We start from the raw sequence: 18,729 nt of genomic DNA on the forward strand, positions 1-18,729 counted from the left end.
GTGCTGGGCAGGAGGGACGGCAGTGAGAAAGGACAGAAAGAGGAGACGGAATGCCATCTGTGAGGAGCACAGAGAAGGGCAATTTGGCTGGCACAGAGCACAGGAAGGAGAGTCAAGTATAATATGGCAGGAGAGGTCAGGCTGAGGCCAAGTTATAGAGTGCTTTGCTTTAGAAGTAACAATGAGCTGCTGGCATTCATGAGGAGAGGAGTGATAAGGTCAGATCTGTGCTTCAAGGACATCACTCTGTCAGCCTCATGGAAGAGACTAGAGTGACAAGAGACTTGAGATCGAGAGACAAATTAAGAGGCTGGTGCAACAGTCTAGGCAAGGGATGATGAGGAAGCAAGGTGGTTGTTGGGTGAGAGGTGAGAAGGGGACAGTGGTGAGACATGGTGTGGAGCTGGAAACTTCAAGGCTTGGCAAGTGATTGGATCTGTAGGCTAAGGGAGAGTCAGAAGCCAAGAAGAATGCTAAAGTCATAGGAGCCTGGAAGAACAATAGCACCCTTGACAGAAAAATGGAAATCTGACGAGGGTGGCAATCACTTGAAGGAACTAGGGATGCCTGGCCTCAGGACCAGAAGGCTTACCGGGAACGTGATGGTCACTGTCTTCTTGAGCATTTGAGGACTGGCCACAGGAAGGAGGGATTAGGCCCATTCTGACTGTTCCCAAAAGACAGAATTGGGAACAAGTGGGTAGAACTTGAAGGGGCAAATTTGTTCTCCATAGAAGGGAAAGCGTCCTTCTATTTGGTAAGATCATGAAAATGTCCATCACCTTCGGATAGTCATTACAGCCATCTCACAGTAGGAGGGAGTGGGTTTCCTTCACTAGTGGTCTTCAAGTAGAAGCTATATGATAACGTTTTGGAGACTGTTGTGTGAATTCCTGTTCCAGCAGGGGGCAGCTAGATGGCTTCCAAGGTCCTTTTCCTACCATCCAGTCAAGGCCCTGCCCACCCAATGAATGACTCTTCTCTACAGAATCTCTAACGGGTGTCCATGCAACTTCTGCTTGAACACCTCCACCTTACAAGGCTTCCATTGTGAGGCTGCTTTGGTCAGGAAGCTCTCCCTCACTGTACTATTGACCCTTTTATGCTGGTTCTCTTTGGGATGAGCAGTGAGAGAGACCTATACAGTATTAGGACTGATGTTCAAGATAGTTGCTAAACAGGAGGGAAAAGGGAGGCCTCTTCCCATCAGCAGGAAAGCTTCCTAGATCAAAACCCTAAAACTGAGAACTTACTGGCGAAGGAAATCCACAAGCCACTGGGGACTGGGCTGTAAATTCCAACCGCTCAGAAAAGTGCCCTGGCCACTTGGTCTTGATAAGGATTCTACCTCATTATTCATGCTAGGGGAGGGGAACTAAAACACAGAGGATCTAGAACAGTGGATGATTTTTTTTACTGTGGATGTCATTTACTGAGGAGCAGAGTGAGGGAGGGACTTGCCTAGGGCAGGGCTCAAGCCCAGGTCCTCTGACTCCAGAGCCCAGTTCTTCCCTCTCACACAATGCTCCATTTATGTCTGGAGGACGGTTTTTCCCCTGAAGGAATAGAGGAAAGCAAGATCTCCCTCCTTTGGCTCAGGCCTCCCAAACCACTCCACAAAGGGACAGCCACAGCCCAGAGCCTTCTAGGGTGACAAAGGAAAACCAAAGCTGCTGTGGATGAGCTGCACACCAATGACAGAACATGGGCTATATCATTGCTCCATTGAGGCAGCTGGGCTTGTAGTTATGACTGACCTTCTTCCCCCAGGGACTCTGATTTAAGGGACAGGACATAAAGCTAGAAGAACCCTTAGACTTCCGTGCCTACTCCTCCCCTTCCCCTCCCTCCACCATAGCCCGGGACAGTTAAATGGCTTCCCATCACAATTCCTGTTTAGGTGCCAAATTCATTAGCTGAGCTCCAAGGACAATGCAGATCCTGAGCAAACATCAGTACTTAAGATCATAGGTTTAAGGCTGGAAGGAACCTTTGAGACTGATCAGCTGGCCCAATACTGTCACTTTACAGGTGGGGAAAATGAGCCCCCAAGAGTTCAGTGACACAGGGAGCAAGTGTCACTGAATCAGGCAGATTCAGCCCCAGGTCCTCCGCTTGCATGACATGGCATCCCAAGTTTCCTTCAAGGGTTAAACTGAACTACAAGGTACAGATAGAACTAGGAACAAACACTGGGAGGGCTGGAGACCTAATAATGTGTAGAGGTATCGTCAAGGTGTGGTGCACACACTGCAGCAAGGGGGCTAAGACCTAGAAAGGAGTTCCCAGAAGATTAACAAGACTGAGGAAGAGGGGGAGGTAGCCAGGCCAAGAGAACAAGAAAGCTGAGGAGTAGGAGGGTACACAAAGGAGCCAAGCAGATAAAACCACAGGACGGCAGAGCTATCCGGAGCCTTAAAGAGATCTAGTCTGACCTTATTGTTTTAAAGATAAGAAAAGGGAGACGTCCCACAGCAAGCTGAGGACAGGCCTGACAGTTCTCTTCCTGCGAGTGAGAGCTCAGGGCTCTTTGCCCCATAGCTTCATGTGAGTTCTGTCAGCCAGAAGCAGTCACAACTATCAGAAAGGAGAAACAACTAGAAATAAAACCCCAATCTGGTAGAACAAGAACTAGGCCCAGAGCAGAAGCTGAGGGTGTAATAAGATCTTGAGGTCTCCAGGACTACGCAACAAGAGAGAGCTGGAAAATCTCTTTGACCACAGCAAGCCGCAGCCCCAGCCCCTGGGAAGCCTGCGCAGCAGCTGCCCTTGGTGCTGAACAGCAGTGAACTTAGAAGAAACTGGACCCCGGAAGCCACGTGGGGCCCAACACTCCAGTCATGGCCTGCAAGCCGGTCACCGTGCCAAGAGGCATGCCCTCTTCTTCTAGTATAGGAGGGCAGTTTCTCTTAGCACCTGAGGTGTGCAGAGGGGGAGACCCACAAGTCATCCTTTCAATGACTTAAATGTGCATGGCCGATGGGTTAAAATCTAACAGCTCCTGACTCCTTTTGAGGCTTTCCACATTATCCTCATCTGCTCTTACATTCTGTCCCCAAAAGTTTAAATTAAGGAGATAAACACAATTTGCCAAAATGAGGCCCATGGACTTAATGCACAAGGCCAAAAAGACATGACAATGGATCTCAGTGGTGCCACAGTATTACTGACAGAGAAGCCAGATTGACTCAAAGTTCCTGTTGTCCCATTAACAGAGACACCATCAATACTGGAGGGCAGGAGGGTAGGGGCAAGGGGGAGGACTTCTGCAGATGGTAGAATAATAAAGCCATGTCATTGATTAAATTTAATTGGCAACATCTTTTCAGCCCAATTTTGTTTTTCTCTCCTCCCCCCTCCCTCTCTCTCTCTCTCTTCCTCTCTCTCTTTTCAGAGGGTATGAACTGTATGAACAAAGATCATGGGTGCGCACATATCTGCCGGGAGACGCCCAAAGGTGGGGTTGCCTGTGAATGTAGGCCTGGCTTTGAACTTGCCAAAAACCAGAGGGACTGCACACGTAGGTAGATGGAGACTGATGTGTCAAATGCCCCCCAACCTGTCTGCTTTTGCCAAAGAAAAGTGTTTCTGTGTTGCTTTGTTGATGCTGCCATTGTTTTCCAGTGACCAAGATCATCAGCTAGCCTTGGGGTAGGGGTGACTTGTAGCCTGGTAACAAATGGGCTAGGCATAAGTTCCAAGGTTCAGCCCATAAAGTCTTTGGTTCCTACTGTTTTGAGGGGCTACTTCCCCATTTCCTTTTCCCTGGAAACAACCAAAATCTGTCCTTAGGAGCAGGAATGCAGTACAACAGAGTGAACTTTGGTAGTGTCTCTTTTCTAGACATAGAATCTGCACCCAAATCCTCCCAAGGTAGGAAATTACCCTGGGCTAATGGAACCCCCACAGAAGACTGTGGACCTTGGCACCAAAATGCACTGATATCTCTGCATGTAGAGCCAGGCTGAAAGAAAAGGGTGAGGGACACCTAAGTGAGCAGGAAGACATGAAAAGCAAGGAGCATCAGGCCCCACTGGTCTGACAGGATTGCCATTTATGTCTCCAGAGCCCTTATTGGTCCTTGGGAATAACCAGCATTAGAGCATGGACAAGGAAACCCTCACAGAAAATACATAGTCCAAGCGTAGCCCCGGGCTCACTACACTGAAACGACCTTGCCTCTTAATGTGGAGTTCCACAGTCCTTGTTTGGGTTTGAGAGCAAGGGAAGGCTCACAAGCCTGAGGACACCCATTCAATTGGCCTTTGTATACATCTGAAATTCTCATCACAAGCTCTGCCCCCAGATAACTGGCTGCAGAGGCTGTTAGGTTGGAGTTTCTCTTCTTAGGCCATGAGATGCCAGGACTTTGATGTTTCAGGACACAATGGAGTGTAGGTCCTGCCCTCATGGCTTTCGATCACAATCTATCCCCATACACTGTCTGTAGATGGCCTTTGAGAGCTGTGCTCATCCTGAGTCCAGTCTAGTGAGACTATACTTCTCTGAACTTAGCTACACTTGGCCTAGCGGGCAGACCCACACTCCATCACTGCAAGACAGATTTCAACGTCCTTCTGCCCATCAACACTTGAGTTTCCCTGGAATTGACTTCTAGATCCCAGTGCCCCCTTTAACATGATAAAACCCTGGAATAATACCCCACTGAAGATGGCCAAGCTAAAGAATATATAGCAATAAGGAGTAATTATGTGTCTTGTTCAGCATCCATCTACAAAAGAGCTTTATCCACAAACAAGATCTGGCAAAAAAGAAATATCAGGAAGGACTATTTTCCATCTCCACTCACTTGTGGGAGCCTCTTCTTGGCTGATGGGATATGCTGACTTGAAGTCAGGCCATCTTCCTAAGATGAGTTACCCTTTCTATCTGTCATAAAGCTCCTTTCCCCTCCCCTGCCCCACCCCTGCCACAGATAGACTGTAAGGAAAAGGAAATGGTTCAGAAGATCTCTCATTAATCTTGTGACAGAGACTCACCACTGATAAATCCTTTTGTTGCCATCCTGGTTGGAACTTGGCAGCATAGCACAGCACAAAAGGCTCCCCAGAGGAATGCTCACAGCATTAGGGGGACATACCCACAGATCCTTAGGAACATCTGGCCCCTGCAGCCATCATGTTCTGCAGTGACTTGGCTCCTTTCTCTCTCCTCCAAATGTACAATTTTCTCTACTGAAGTTGTGAGGCTGGCTGGTTTGCAAACATCAGAAGGAAAAGCCCTGTTTCTTGTTTTGTGTGCTAGTTGTATGTAGCCCCAGCAGGACAGAGAGAAATCTTGGCCAGAACCATTACCTTCCCATCCCCCATTGCTCAGCTGAACTGCCTTCCTTGCCACATACTCATAATTTTAACACAGGAAAACATTTGTCCTTTGTAAATTCAAAAAGAGAGACAAAATTATAGGTAAACACTGTCACACATCTATGAGGAGTTGTAAATGATTCATCCTTATTCAATTTATCTTCCACCTTTGAAAATGTATTGTGCAAAGTGGATGCTTGCTCCTCTGACTACCATTCAATTTATTGGCCAGCCCTCAAGCTGTACATGGTTCTTTCCCAAGAAACATGGCACCACTTAAGTTTCCTTTGCTGTTTGAAAACAATGAAAAAGAAAATGTCTAAGATCAGTGAACAGGGACTCTATGGAGCAGAAGGACTGAGGGGTAAGCCTCAACGCAAGTCATTTTGGCTCTGGATTAGGCTTTTATTCACCTAGTAAATGCCATGGGAGGAATCCCATGGAGAGCCAAAGAATAAGTAATATTCATAGTTTCCTGTGATGGGTTGATACCTGCATTTTTCAGGCACATCCCCAAAAGAGTGTTCCTCAACCTTTCTGGAATTCCAGTCATCATATCCTGCCTGCTTTCCCCCACATTAAAAGGACTGAATCACATGTGCTCATTTTTCCCCAGTTGCAATTAATTAAAATTAGTGATAAAAATACGGGCAAGAAGAATTTCCCATCATCTCTTGAGATCATTAGAAAGGCCTCTCAGATATTCCACAGCCCAAAGTTGAGTCCAGAAGACAAGGCTTCATATTTGCAGCCTGTCTTTGTTTCCATTCGCCTAGAGCTATGAGAATCTAGGGGCATGTTTTCTCAATTATTTATAATGCACATTAATTAAATTCCAGTGTAAACAAAGGTATTCTTTCCCTCTCCTCCTCCTCACCTTAAGCATGCTGAGCCTGAGTTGGCCCTTTACTGGTAAAGTACTGGGCTAAATTTGGAGAAGCAGAGTCTTCTCCAGAGACGTACAGAGCTATGCCATTGCCATGGAAGTCTCACCAGTAATGAATCCACTAGTGAAGGTCAGTGTCTGTGGTTTCATGCACACCTCCTATGATCTTCTGGCCCTAACACTTAGCTAATCTGTCAGGAGCCTAAAACTACTGACTACAAGGGTGTCTGACAACCTGAAAAAAGAAGGAGGGGCAAAAGAAGGAAGGGTTTAGAAGATGGTATCAGGGATGACCTTGGAACAGAGAAGCAACACTGCCTACCCCTTTGGTTTTCTCTGTACCTAAAAGATGGCTCCATGCCCAGCATTGCCAAGTGGTTGCACAAGGCTCTCTCCAGAGACATACACAATGAAGGGGAATACAAAAACAGATAGGTAAGGAAGCCACCCAAGGAACCAGGCCCCTCAGAACCTCATGGCTGTGTTACAAAGAGGCCTCAGCCCAGAAGTTCAGCTTCTCCCCACATTCACATGTTACCTTCAGGGTGCCTAAGAAATTGAGAAAGGCCAATGCCTTATGAAAGGACTTCCCCCCCCCCAGTGGCTGCTACCTCTCTGTCCCCAAAGATGGAGTGTCCTGACTTCTAATTCGGAGGAATGGGGACTGTGTGAGGCTCTCTCTGAATTAGAACGGCTCTAGTTTCAGAGAAGGCCAGGAGGACCACATGGAGCACCTGGGTACAAACCCCAACTCCCTGCATAGCAAAACACTAGGGGAGAAAAGTCCCTCAGGCCTGTAGGAAGAGCAGTTTTTCTGTGGTGGGCCTGGGCAGGCACTGAATCACCCAATTAATTTGGTTCAATTCAACAAGCACGAGTGAAGTGCCTACTGCGTGGATGTAGAAAGACAAAAAGACCTCAAGGAGCTTGCATTCTATTGAGGAAAACAACACACACCAGGCTTAGTGCTGGAAAGCAAACACACAGTAGGCATTTAATATAAAGCGTAGGTTCTAGGTTCTACCGGGGCAGGGAGGGGGCATCTGAAGGCGAAACTTTACTGCAAAATGAGTCAACGGTTCTTAGTTAAGTTAGTTCTTTCTGCAAGTCTGCATTCCCTCTCTGTGCGTGTGTACCTATGAGAAAGATAAGGCACTGAAAACCCCACTGGCAACATTTCACAGCCTTGCTCACCATTTCTGTTCGGAGACCTAAATTATGCCAAAGGTTCTTGGATTTTTCCTGGGCCAAGAAGACACCTGGTGGCAAGTCAGCAGTGATGTCCCTGTCCCTGGGCCTGCCCCCTCACCTGAGGATTTCTGAAGCCCTCCCCCCGACCCCATCAGCCTTCTTCCTGTTAAGAATGCAGCTTGGAGACAAGAGAAAGCTGGTCCTAGACCAATCTGCCCTATCCATCAGGTGCTAAAAGTGGACAGACAGGCAATGAAAGGAGAGAGCCTAGGCCCATTGCTATTCAAACAATAACTCTCCAGTCTTTCAAAGAGTTTGACCTTGGGAATTGGTTCTCTAGGACTAAAGAACCATACCCTGTAATTTTGGCCATCCCAGAGGGCAGGCAAAGCCTGGAACTGGCCTGCTCCATACAGGAGCTGGAGACCATGACAAATCATATTCATGGCACAGCTGGTGTGCTATGGGCACCTCAGGGAAGCAAGGAAGAGTAAAGTAGAAGTAATCCCCCTTTTATGAACCATTTTTTCTTACTTCATGAAACTTGCCCTTGAGTATTATGATAAACTTAGACATTCATGAATTTTTTTCCTGACTGAAATGTGCAATTTCATTGATTTTTTTTCAGTCAGTGGAAATAATGCCCACCCAAATTCTGATCTAAAATTCCCTAAATTGGGTGGCTAGGTGGCACAGTGAATAGAGCACCGGCCCTCGAGTCAGGAGGATGTGAGTTCAAATCCAGCCTCAGACACTTAACACACACACACAAAACAACTAGCCATGTGACCTTGGGCAAGTCACTTAACCCCAATTGCCCCCCCCCAAAAGCAAAAAAAAATTAAAATTCCCAAAATTATTCTTTTCTGATAGAGCACCTAACAACCTCTGAGTAGTTAAAAAAAAGTTAACGGATTTATCAGATAAAATTTAGTCAATGAGAATGCCAATGATCCGGAATGATGGTAATTTAGATAGGGACTAGGGTTATCTTTCTACTATCCATAAGGAAAGGGTTGGCCAAGCAAATCAAGACTAAGGACAAAATGTTAGTAGAAAGTGGAGGAGGGTAGAAGGAGGATTTAAGTTACTTAAGAAGACAAATTATTTTGAGACATCCTAAAGACACTCTAGAAACATCAACCTTAAACAAATGAGCAATATTCAAATTTCAAATAATTATTATTAGTCTATTGCAGTTGATCCTTTAAGGAACCCTGCTAGAAAGTACTGTTTTGTCCTAGTTCTACTTACTATAGAGGCTGACTTTTGTCTCTTTCTTTGGAATTCAATATATGTAAAAACGCATTTCTTTAAGAATGAAGCAGAAGGGAGACTTTTCACCATCTCACACCGCCTGTGCCCTTCACCCACAGCTAGTCCAAATTAATAGACTTTCACTATCTATTTCTTGGGATATTTCGGTCCATGCACAACAGTGTCACATGGCATGTGTCTTAAGCATGACACATTATAAGAACATTCCAGAGCTCTAGGTGGAATTGCCTTCAGCTGCACTAGATTTCAGCACTAACATTTGGGCTGTTCTGCCTTAGTTCTGGTCTTCTTCAAACATAGAAAGAGGTCATCAGGAAAGAAAAGAATTCTCGGTGTGAATTGGGAAATCTAACTCTCACCGGCAGGCCATTCATTCCTTTCCTTCCAACACATTCTAGAGATGGCAAGAGTTGTTTTTCCCTGTAATGAGGAAGGAGCATTTTCAAAGGTTTTAGAAGTGTGGGGCAAGCTAGTCATTCAGTCATGTCCCATTCCAATTTCTTAATGAAAGAAGAGCCGTCTAGATTTTCTTTAAAAATATACAGCTGACAAGAGGTCAGGGAAGTGAAAATAGATGGTGATATCAATCTAACCAAGAATAAATCTCCACAATGTTAATTATCTTTTGCTTTGAAAGACCCTAAAATGATGATAGTGACAATAGTAACAGCACAAGACCAACAAACAAAGACACGCACTAATCGTTTTTGTTATCATTCTGTTTATATACACACGTACACTTTGGGTATAACTAGTAACCTGTAACTATGGAAACGGAGGCTGCCAGCACACCTGTGATGACACTGATACGGGGCCTGTGTGTGGCTGTCATCAGAAGTATGCCCTCCACTCCGATGGCCGGACATGCATCGGTAAGTAGACACCGCTTGAAGCCAATGTCATTACATAGCTGCTAAGAGGAGAGAGCAACCCCTTTCCGCACTAGTGAGATCCAAATCACTGGGCATGAGGAGGGGACTGAGTCAAGGGGAGTGTGCCAGAAGCAATTAGTTGATGTCAAATTTCAAAGGGAAAAGGCTAGATAAGTGCTTGGCTGTTATATCTGGTGGCACACATCCGCATCGCCAGGGGTGGAAACCATTCCATGCTGCCTTTATTAATGTCACGAAAGAGCAAAGAATTCATTGGGCATTTCAATCCCTTAAGTGTGTGGCTGCATCCACGCTCACTTGTTGCATGTTACACATTGCTATAATGCTTTAAATAGCCAAGAGCCCAATAATGAATGTCATAGATATCGATCAGAGTCCAAAATGGTATTCAAGTCATGGTGAAAGTGGTTTGCATGACATTTCTAAAGATGTCACTTGTAACTGACTTTGTATTCTTCATTCATCTTGGGAAATTTGGAAAGAGATACTTTTAGCAACTAATCCATTTGAGAAGACAAAAATGGAACTAGACGATTTTTAAACTGGCCATCCTAAGGCCTGTGGTGTTTTCCTAGGTATCGGTCAAAAGGTCAACTTTACCAAAGAAACGGGAGAAGGCCTACTGATGATGTTAGAGAGGTGTTTGGCTGGGAGAGGGAAGAAGAGGGGGCCAATAGAGAGTGTGATGCTACCCTCCCCTCCCCTCTCCTCATGGATTTGCAATCATGTGAATTTGCTTCTACAAAAGAGGTTTCGTTTGCATAATGCTGAATTTCTTGCACAAAACTGCTTTTTATTTTTTTTATTTTTCCAGTCTGTAATCTCTTTCCTCCTGATGCACATTCCTGAGCCAGAGCCTGAATCTTCTTACTGGTTTCATATGACTAAACCTCTTTTATTTGAAAATAATGGAATTTTTAAAATATGCAAAACAGCATTTTCAAAGTTCAATTGCAGCTCCCAAACTTCCTCTCTTTCTTCCTCCTTAACATAAGAGAACCAAATCTAAGTTCGGTTTGAAGGGGGAAAGAGGTGCCAGTTCTTATCTGGGGCTCTGGGCTGTCTATTGGGGGTGCTCTTAGCAACTGAAAAAGGGGATTCCCAAAGCATGCCTGACGGGAAGGTTTGGGGGTAGCCCAAAGGCCTATGGGTTCCCTCTTGGGGGAGGCATGGCAAACCTCTACCAGCCCTCCCATCAGCACATGCATGCCATGGAAGGGGAGGAGGCTGATGCCATAGTCCAGCCATTAGTCCAGTGATGGAAAGCCCAGAGTGCTGCTCACGCTGCTCCCCACCCCTCCCCCCAGACCCATCCTCACCCTGCCCTTCTGTGTAGTGCCTTTCTAGAGAACACTTTGACCTCATTATCCCTGCTTTCTGGTGATGGTTCCTGATTGCCTGTCTTGTCTGAGAACTGACGTACATTAATGATTTTTCAAGAGCCAAGAACAAAACAAAACAAAACAAAACAAAATAAAAGTCAAGCCTCTATTGCAGCCTGATCCCATCTAGAACCTGTTTCCAACCCTCTCATTACAACTGACCCACTGCAATGTAGGCTTGACACCGATCTCCTTTTGTCCCCCACCGGCCCGCTTTTCTCTCTGGCCCCCTCACTGTTTGCTGTCTTCAGCGCTGCGGATTCTGGGCATCGCTGCAGCAACGCAAACATCTTCAATGCCAGAGGAATACTCTGGCCCTTTGTCTAACACATTTTGTCTTTGTTCTGCTGACTTATTCTGTCCCCCTTCTCTTTTCTTTCTTCTTTTTTTCTTTTATTCTTCTTTTTTAAATGTTAGCTGCATGTGCAAGTCCCCACTTGGATTTGTTTTTTAAAGTAACTTTCCCTGCCCCCCCTCCCCTCTTCCCTACCCCTGCCTCAAATCATTTTATTTACCCAGCTGCTGCTTCCCTCTGGGTTTGCCTGGATGAGAAGCCTTTCCATTTCTTTTGCTTACCGATCATCCTTTTTTCCTTCTTTCCTACCCTGGGAATGACTGTTTCCATGTATTTCTAACCTAGCAAAGGACAGCAACCCAACTAACCTTTCCCATGATCCTCTGGGAAGCTTCTCCATCCTCCCCCAAAGCCCTGCGTACCAGGAATGACCTTCTCTCAGCTCTTCACTTCCTGCCGTATGCTCCTAAAATCACTAAACCACCGAGTCTCCCTTGTCTCCCCTTGAATGTGTAGTTCATAGTGTCCTAGAGACAACCAGGCAACCAGCACTGCCCAAATTGGTATTGGTTTTGGTTGTGTGTGCATAAATGTGTGTGTGCACCTGTGAGAGACAGACAGAGAGAGAGAGAGAGAGAGAGAGAGAGAGAGAGAGAGAGAGAGAGAGAGAGAGAGAGAGAGAAAGAGGGAGAGAGCACATGAGCAAGAGAATTGTTTTTGTCTGTATGTATGTTTTGTTTGTTTAATTTGCATGCGTTTGACACAATTTTATGTCATTGTGTACCAGAGCTGTGCCCTCCCATCACCGGATCCTCTGCTCTGTCTCTCCTGGTCCCATACCAATGACCTGTCCTGGCCAGGGTGAACCCTTATTTTCTATCACCACTGGTTTCCTCCAAAGGCTTGCTTTGGAATTCCTGCTGCATTAATATCTCTCTGGAGCACTTGGGCCCTGTCCTACCTGGGCTTGTTTTATGTGTGCCTGTCTCTCAGTTTGTGCTTTCGTTTCTCATCCTTTCTTCCTCCCCCTTTACTTCCACTTCCCTTCAGCCTTTAAAACAATCTCAAAGGGGATTTTCCCCCTTGCAGGGGTTGAGCACTCTCATGACTGACTTCTTGGTTTTGGTTGGTCAAGGCCAAGAAACTGTCTTAGGCAGTGGAAAACTGGGCTTCTCATTAACCAACTGCTCCGTATTTGTCCCTTACTTGTGTTTTAGAGAAGGATGAGGCTGCAATTGAGAGTACTGAGTTCAATGCCACGTCAGTAGCTGATGTGGACAAGCGGGTGAAACGGCGCCTCCTCATGGGTAACACTTTTCTTCCACTTCCTTTGTTGTCTGCCACTTTTCTCCCTTTGTGTGTGTGTGTGTGTGTGTGTGTGTGTGTATGAGAGAGAGAGAGAGAGAGAGAAAGAGAGAGAGAGAGAGAGAGAGAGAGAGAGAGAGAGAGAGAGAGGAAAGGAAAGGAGAAGGGGGGAGAGAGCGAGAGAGAGGAGAGAGAGAGATGAAGAGAGAGAGAGTGAGTGAGAGGGAAAAGAAAAAAGAAAGAGAGAAGAGGGGGGAAAGAAATAAGGGGAGGGAGGGGAGGAAGAGAGAGAAATGAAAGAGAGGAGAGAGTATGTATGTGGAGTTTTACTCATGGGCTGAGCTCATCTTTTTCTTTTTTTTTTCTTTTTAAAATTTTCCTTGTACAATTTTCACCTACCTCAGATATATTCATGTGCTCCCCTTCCTGCCCTGCCACCCATAAGCCAGAGCTAATGAATGCCCAGTGATCTCTTCCTATAATGAAATGTTTGCAGTTAATGCCTTACTAATGTCACTGACCTAGCAAAGTCACACTGGGGCCCAGCACTGAACCCTAACACTGTAGATCAGATAGCTAAACATCTTGTTTCTGATCTTTGTTTCTCCAAGTGGATGGAAAAGCTCCCCCTTTTCCCCTGCTGCCATTAGGTCCATATACCAGGAAAATAATTTTTTCATTGTCTAAATGTCTATGACACTTAAAATGATCACATCGTTCGTCCCATCTGTTCAACGATCCATCCAACTGTCCTGCCAACAAACATTTGCTATGTGGCTATGATAAATAAGATGCTACCCTAAGCATCCCCAGAAGCATGATATGATTAAGACCTTGTGCTGTTTTAAGGAACTCAAGATATAACTAGGGAATGACAGAAATAACTGTAAGATAAGTCAAAACATCACAAATGCTCTAGAGAGACACAGCATCACTTAATAAGTATTTGCTGGAGTAAAATGGGTTCAGATGCAGGAGATAGCACATCTGATGGGAAAGAGCAGGGGAAGTTTCCTTGTTAAGAGACTTAATCTGAAAAATAGTAGGAGCTATCAGGCACCTTAGAGGTTACATAGAACTCAAGGGGAAAGAGATTTGTCCAGGATCCCACAGGTCAAAGGCTCAAAGGAAGGTCTTCAGAACTGAAAACAAGAGCCCTGTCCCTCAGAGTACATTTCCAACTGGCTTGGACCAACCAGACCATCTCAGACATTCCCTTCCAGCTTTAAAGTTTTATGACTGACTGATTAAGGGGATTGGCGAACTCTAAGAGCAAACAGCAATGTCTTGGGCCACCAAGGGAAAGGTTTCTTGAGTTGAAACATGAAGTACATTTCAGTCCATCTAAAAAATAACCCTAGTGGTCAAAACAGAACTGTAGAACCCAGCCCACTATAAGCGGGAAAAAACCAAAATCCCAGAATTGTAGAATCCGAGGGAGGTGAGGAAGGCATCTAGTCCAACCTTCACCTGAACAGGAATCCCTGTGTGGCATGCCTGGTAGCTCACAGTCACCAGCCTTTGCTTGGAGAACTGCGACAATCCCTTTCTCCCTCTGCCTCCTTGCCTTCTCTGGAGTACTGGTCTTCAAGCTCTCAGAATAAAGGGACTGGAGTTGGGGATTGTTCCCCTTCCGCCCAGAGCTGAATGTTTTCCTTAGAGAGCAAGTGCTTAAGGCTTGCGGAATTGGAGACAGGGGTTTGCAATCCAAACAAGAAAGCCTGGCCACATGAGTTGCAGAAGGAAAGGCCTCTGTCTTCCTGGGCTATGTTTGACATATGGTAGAATGAAGTGAGGGAGGGAGAGCAAGCTCTGCACTTGCATTCCCCTAGAACTAAAGACAGAGGCATGGGGCTCAGGTCAAATACGAGCTCCTAGTTATCACGCAAAGAATAGCTTTGTTGAGGTGGGATTGAGCTTGATGGCCACTGAGGTCTTCAATTCAATGGGTACTTATCAAGCACCTCTTCTCTACCAGGCACCAGGCTGGGTGCTGAGAGTACCAAGACACAAATCGAAGAGTCTAGGCTTCTAAGGAGATTTCATTTGACAATGATATTCTGAGATCACTATTGTGGGAGTTAAAGGAAGTTTCAGGAAAGAGGGGACCCTTGAGAAAAGGGCCTTAGAGAGGGCAAGATGGCCCAAGGAGAAGATGATTAGAGAAAACATCCCAGCCAGGGGCATCAGCATAAGCAAAGGCCCTGAGGCAGGAATGAACATATAGTATGCACAAGGCTGGAAATTGGAAAATAGACTGGATTTGCAGTGGGGAAGTGCTGGAGTTTGAATGCAGGCTCTGCTATATGTGTGAGCTTGGGCAGATCATTCTCTGGGCCATAGCTTCCTCATCTGTAAAACCTGGAGGGCTTTGGAATAGATGAAAACCCCAAGACAGTATGATTACATAGAGAGTTGAAAATATTACTAGATAATTAAGATGAGGTCTGTCTTGGGGGTCTCAAAAGTCAGGGGAAAATTCTAAATTCAAGTGGTCATCAGATGGAGAAGTGTCATGGGTTCTAAAAGGGGAGGGACATGATGTGAGCATTGTCATCGGAAGAGATGTCTAGCATGTGCAGAATGGCTTTGAGGTAGAGCAGACCCAACTTGCTCCAAGCAAGAGACCCAGATTCCTCTGTTACTAATCTGGACAGCCTGAGACAAGACATTGGCCTTGTCTGGGCCCAGAGTCTCCTCAGCTGTAGAACGGTGAGGTGGAATTAGGTGGAATCAGAGGTACTTTTCTGCTCTGACACTTTTCTTCACCATTCTAATCCCTGAACTTGAGCTGGACCTCGAAGGAGGGGTAAGGTTTCAGCAGGAAGAGATGAAAGGAAAAAGCATCAAAGGTCCAAGGAATAACACAGACCAAGGCAGATCAGGGAGAGAGGACATTGGAAGAACAGAGAGTCCCCCAGGGTGATGAAGGATATGTGAAGAGGAAGAGTGTGAAAGAAGGCTAAAAAGAGAGGCTGGTGGCAGAAGGAGGTGGGCATGTAAGGACAGGTGGTGGAGTTCAGACTTTCATCAGCAGATAACTCAAAGCCACTGAAGATTTTTGTGCAGGGGCTTGAAAGGAAGGTGCATAACCTTGTGGAGGAGAAAGGGGCTGAAGAGGCCCTTTTCACAGCAGGGAGCATGAGGACCAGAGTGACAATCATCTATTAAAGGGAAGACCATGCGCCAGTTGGGACTAAAACCTGAGTCTCCTGACTCACAGTCCACTGCTTTTTGATATTAGAGTTCACCAAAGCCCAGGGCCATCTCTGTCTCTGTGGATGTGCTCATCTTCATCCAACCTTCTTGGCTCTGGGCAAGATTCTAAATCAAGTCTGTGAGGCCCAATGCCAAGTCTGAAGAGTTTTAAGTTCTATAAAACATATTCCATCCATTATCTCATTTAATCCTTGTAACAACTCAGTCAAATAGATGCTATTTGTATTATCATCTTCCTTTTATAAAGGAGAAAAATGACCCACAGAAAGGGGAAATCACTTGTCTAAAGTCACACATACTGGAAGTGTGGAAGCCAGGATTAGAAAGCAGATCCAGAGCCTCCATGGGCCCTCTCCCTACCTCCTCCCCATCTTGGGCTACCTGCATAGGGACAGTCTGGTTACCCAGTGATACTCTCTTGACTTTGTAAATGTCATAGAGCTCTGACTATTTTTTCCCCATATGTACAATCAAAATTCCAAAATGGCTTCAAATAGAAATTCACTGATACCTTACTTCAGTATATCAGGGATCTATGAGTCACTGGTAGTCCCTCCATGGATACAGACCTGCTCTGTGGCTTAAGAGAAACTCATAGTAGCAAAAGATTCAGCCCCTGGTCATGAGCATCACTGGACTTAGGCAGGCTTTTCATGAGGCAGCAGGCCCACGATCCATTCCCAGGCCAATGCTCAAAAATGTCCCAGCTTTGTGGGATCTGATGGCGCAGCTGTGGAGAGAGCCAGGTCACTCACTGCTGCAGCAGCGGGAGGTATCAGAGGAGGATGGCAGACCTTTACCTTACCAGTACCGATTCGCCTTAATCAGCCATCTCCTGTTTGTGGAAGGCTGATCACTGTTATTCAAAGGGGCAGGTAGGTGAGATGGGTAATCCCTCTATGGCCAGGGTCATGGGACAGCCCTACAGGAGAGGGTTCAGGTCAACAGTGTTGCCAAAGTCTTGCTTCAAGAGCCTTAGAGGGAGCTTAGAGAGCAGGCAGATAACTTTTTTTTCCAGTAGCAGGGCATTCTCTTTGCATCTGTATCTCCAGCACTTGGCCCAGTGTTGGGCACCCAGGAAGCACTTAACTGATGGTTATAGCCTGCCTTTGTGAGGTGGGGCTCCCAGAGCACTCAGAAAACCTTCCAGCAGCAGAAAATTCCAGCTATCAGCATGCTGTCATCTCATCTCAGTCTCCTTGTCTATAAAATGGGGAGAACAGTAGCACTGTCATCCCCTATCTCACTGGGTGTCCACAAGGGTCTGATCAGCTGTAACAGACAAAAGGGCTTCTTTCCCGCAGTGTTTTGGAGAGGAAGAATGGTAGTCCTGGTTCTTGCCGTGGGCAGGGTTCAGGAGAGAGCTTTAAATCTTGGCTCTGATGCCTGGGAAGAGTCCATTTCCCTTCTCTATGAAGAGCACACTCACTGGCACAGCCACTAACCAATCAGCAAGTACAGAACAAACATGAGACACCTGGCTAAGCCAGCCTCCTCTGAATTAGGAGAAAGCCCCTACTGAGCCAGGCCCAGCAGTGGAAACACTGCCCTGAACGGTGCCTGAGAGGTCCCATAGTGCGAGCCCCTCCACAGTGGCTGCTTCCCTTCTAGCCCATGCCCAGCTCCAGCTCCAGAGCACACAGACCACCCCACTGCTGGACAGCTCTGTTCTTAAGAGCTTCCCCCTTAAGATGAGCCCCTCTTTCTCAGCTCGTTGGCCGGGACCTCTCTTCCTCCACCTTCTTGCCACGCTCTCCTTCAGCTCCTTGGTTCTGCTTCTGTCTGACCTTCCTCAGTCTCCTTAGCTGATTCATCTTGCTCTTCTGGCTCCTGTGTATGAGTGCCCTCCAGGGCTCCGTCCTTGGTCCTCTCCTCTCTCTACACTCCCTCCCTTGGGAATCTCGTCCCTCCGTGACGTCAGTGATGTTAATGACTCCCAAATCGACAGCTCCAGCTCTGACCTGTCCCCTGATTTCTAGCTCCTCCTTTCCAAGCCCCACTAGAATCTCAAAATCAACATCTCAAAAACAACTGAGTTCATCGTCCTCTTCCAAAATCCTGCACCTCCTCTAACTTCCTTGCTATTGCCAATGACCCCATGTTCTTCCAGTCATCTAAATGAGAAGTCGCCTTTGGCCCCTTCCTCCTGCTCCCCTAAAGCCAACCATTTGTCAAGCCTGTTCATTTTTGCTCTATGGTATTTCCAGAATCTGCCCCCTCCTTTCCACTCATTCTGCCTTCATTTCAGCCCCTTTCTTGGCTTGGCTAGACTATTTCAATGACCTCCCAACTGCTCTCCTTGCCTTTGGTCTCTTTCCTCCAGCCCCTCCTTCACCAAGCAACCAAAAGCATCTTGCTAAGGCCTGGCTCTGACCATATTATTCCACTGCTCAGAAACCTTTGATGGATTCTTATCTCCTTTAGGATAAGACACAAACTTCAATAGTTTCCAGAGATTTCACTCTGTTCTTCACCCAGTGTTCCAGCCAGAGCAGGCTATGAGCTGTTCTTGGAGAGCAGATTCTCCTCCAACCATGTGTTCAAATAAGTTATCAAGGAAGGAAGGAAGGAAGGAAGGAAGGAAGGAAGGAAGGAAGGAAGGAAGGAAGGAAGGAAGGAAGGAAGGAAGGAAGGAAGGAAGGAAGGAAGGATGTACTCATTTGGAATTCATCAAGCACTGTGCCAAGTGTTGCAGACACAAATATGAAAGCAAAGATAGTCCCTGCCCCCAAAGAGCTTATGTTCTAAAAGAAAGAGAGGACCTTCAGGAAAATCATGGCCAGGGAAGGGTATTTGGGATTCAAAAGCTCCAGGGATAGTGAGTGGAGTCAGAGCAGATTGCTATCAAACATGAATGTCCACGTTGGAGGGGGCTTTGCAGACTGTCTCTCCAACCTTCTTCATTTTATAGTTGAGGGGACTGAGGCCAGAGGGAGGAGGTGACTCATTCACGGTC

The 18,729-nt window shown here is 46.3% G+C and overlaps 1 protein-coding gene across 2 annotated transcripts in view; it reads left to right on the top strand.

The window, feature by feature from the left end:
• The window catches only part of SCUBE1 (signal peptide, CUB domain and EGF like domain containing 1), a 240,493-nt gene that overhangs the window by 143,168 nt on the left and 78,596 nt on the right, over positions 1 to 18,729 (top strand). The window contains exons 5-7 of one of the 2 annotated variants that reach the window (XM_069102903.1): positions 3,395 to 3,520; positions 9,435 to 9,551; positions 12,467 to 12,556. In XM_069102903.1, coding sequence (XP_068959004.1) covers positions 3,395 to 3,520; positions 9,435 to 9,551; positions 12,467 to 12,556 — 333 coding nt within the window. The remainder of the gene's footprint in view (positions 1 to 3,394; positions 3,521 to 9,434; positions 9,552 to 12,466; positions 12,557 to 18,729) is intronic. The other variant, XM_069102904.1, reaches the window with a different exon arrangement.

Source organism: Petaurus breviceps, unplaced genomic scaffold (assembly GCF_028583685.1).
Source record: "Petaurus breviceps papuanus isolate PSGF00001 unplaced genomic scaffold, PetGlider_PUasm1.0 558, whole genome shotgun sequence".
Taxonomy (NCBI): domain Eukaryota; kingdom Metazoa; phylum Chordata; class Mammalia; order Diprotodontia; family Petauridae; genus Petaurus; species Petaurus breviceps.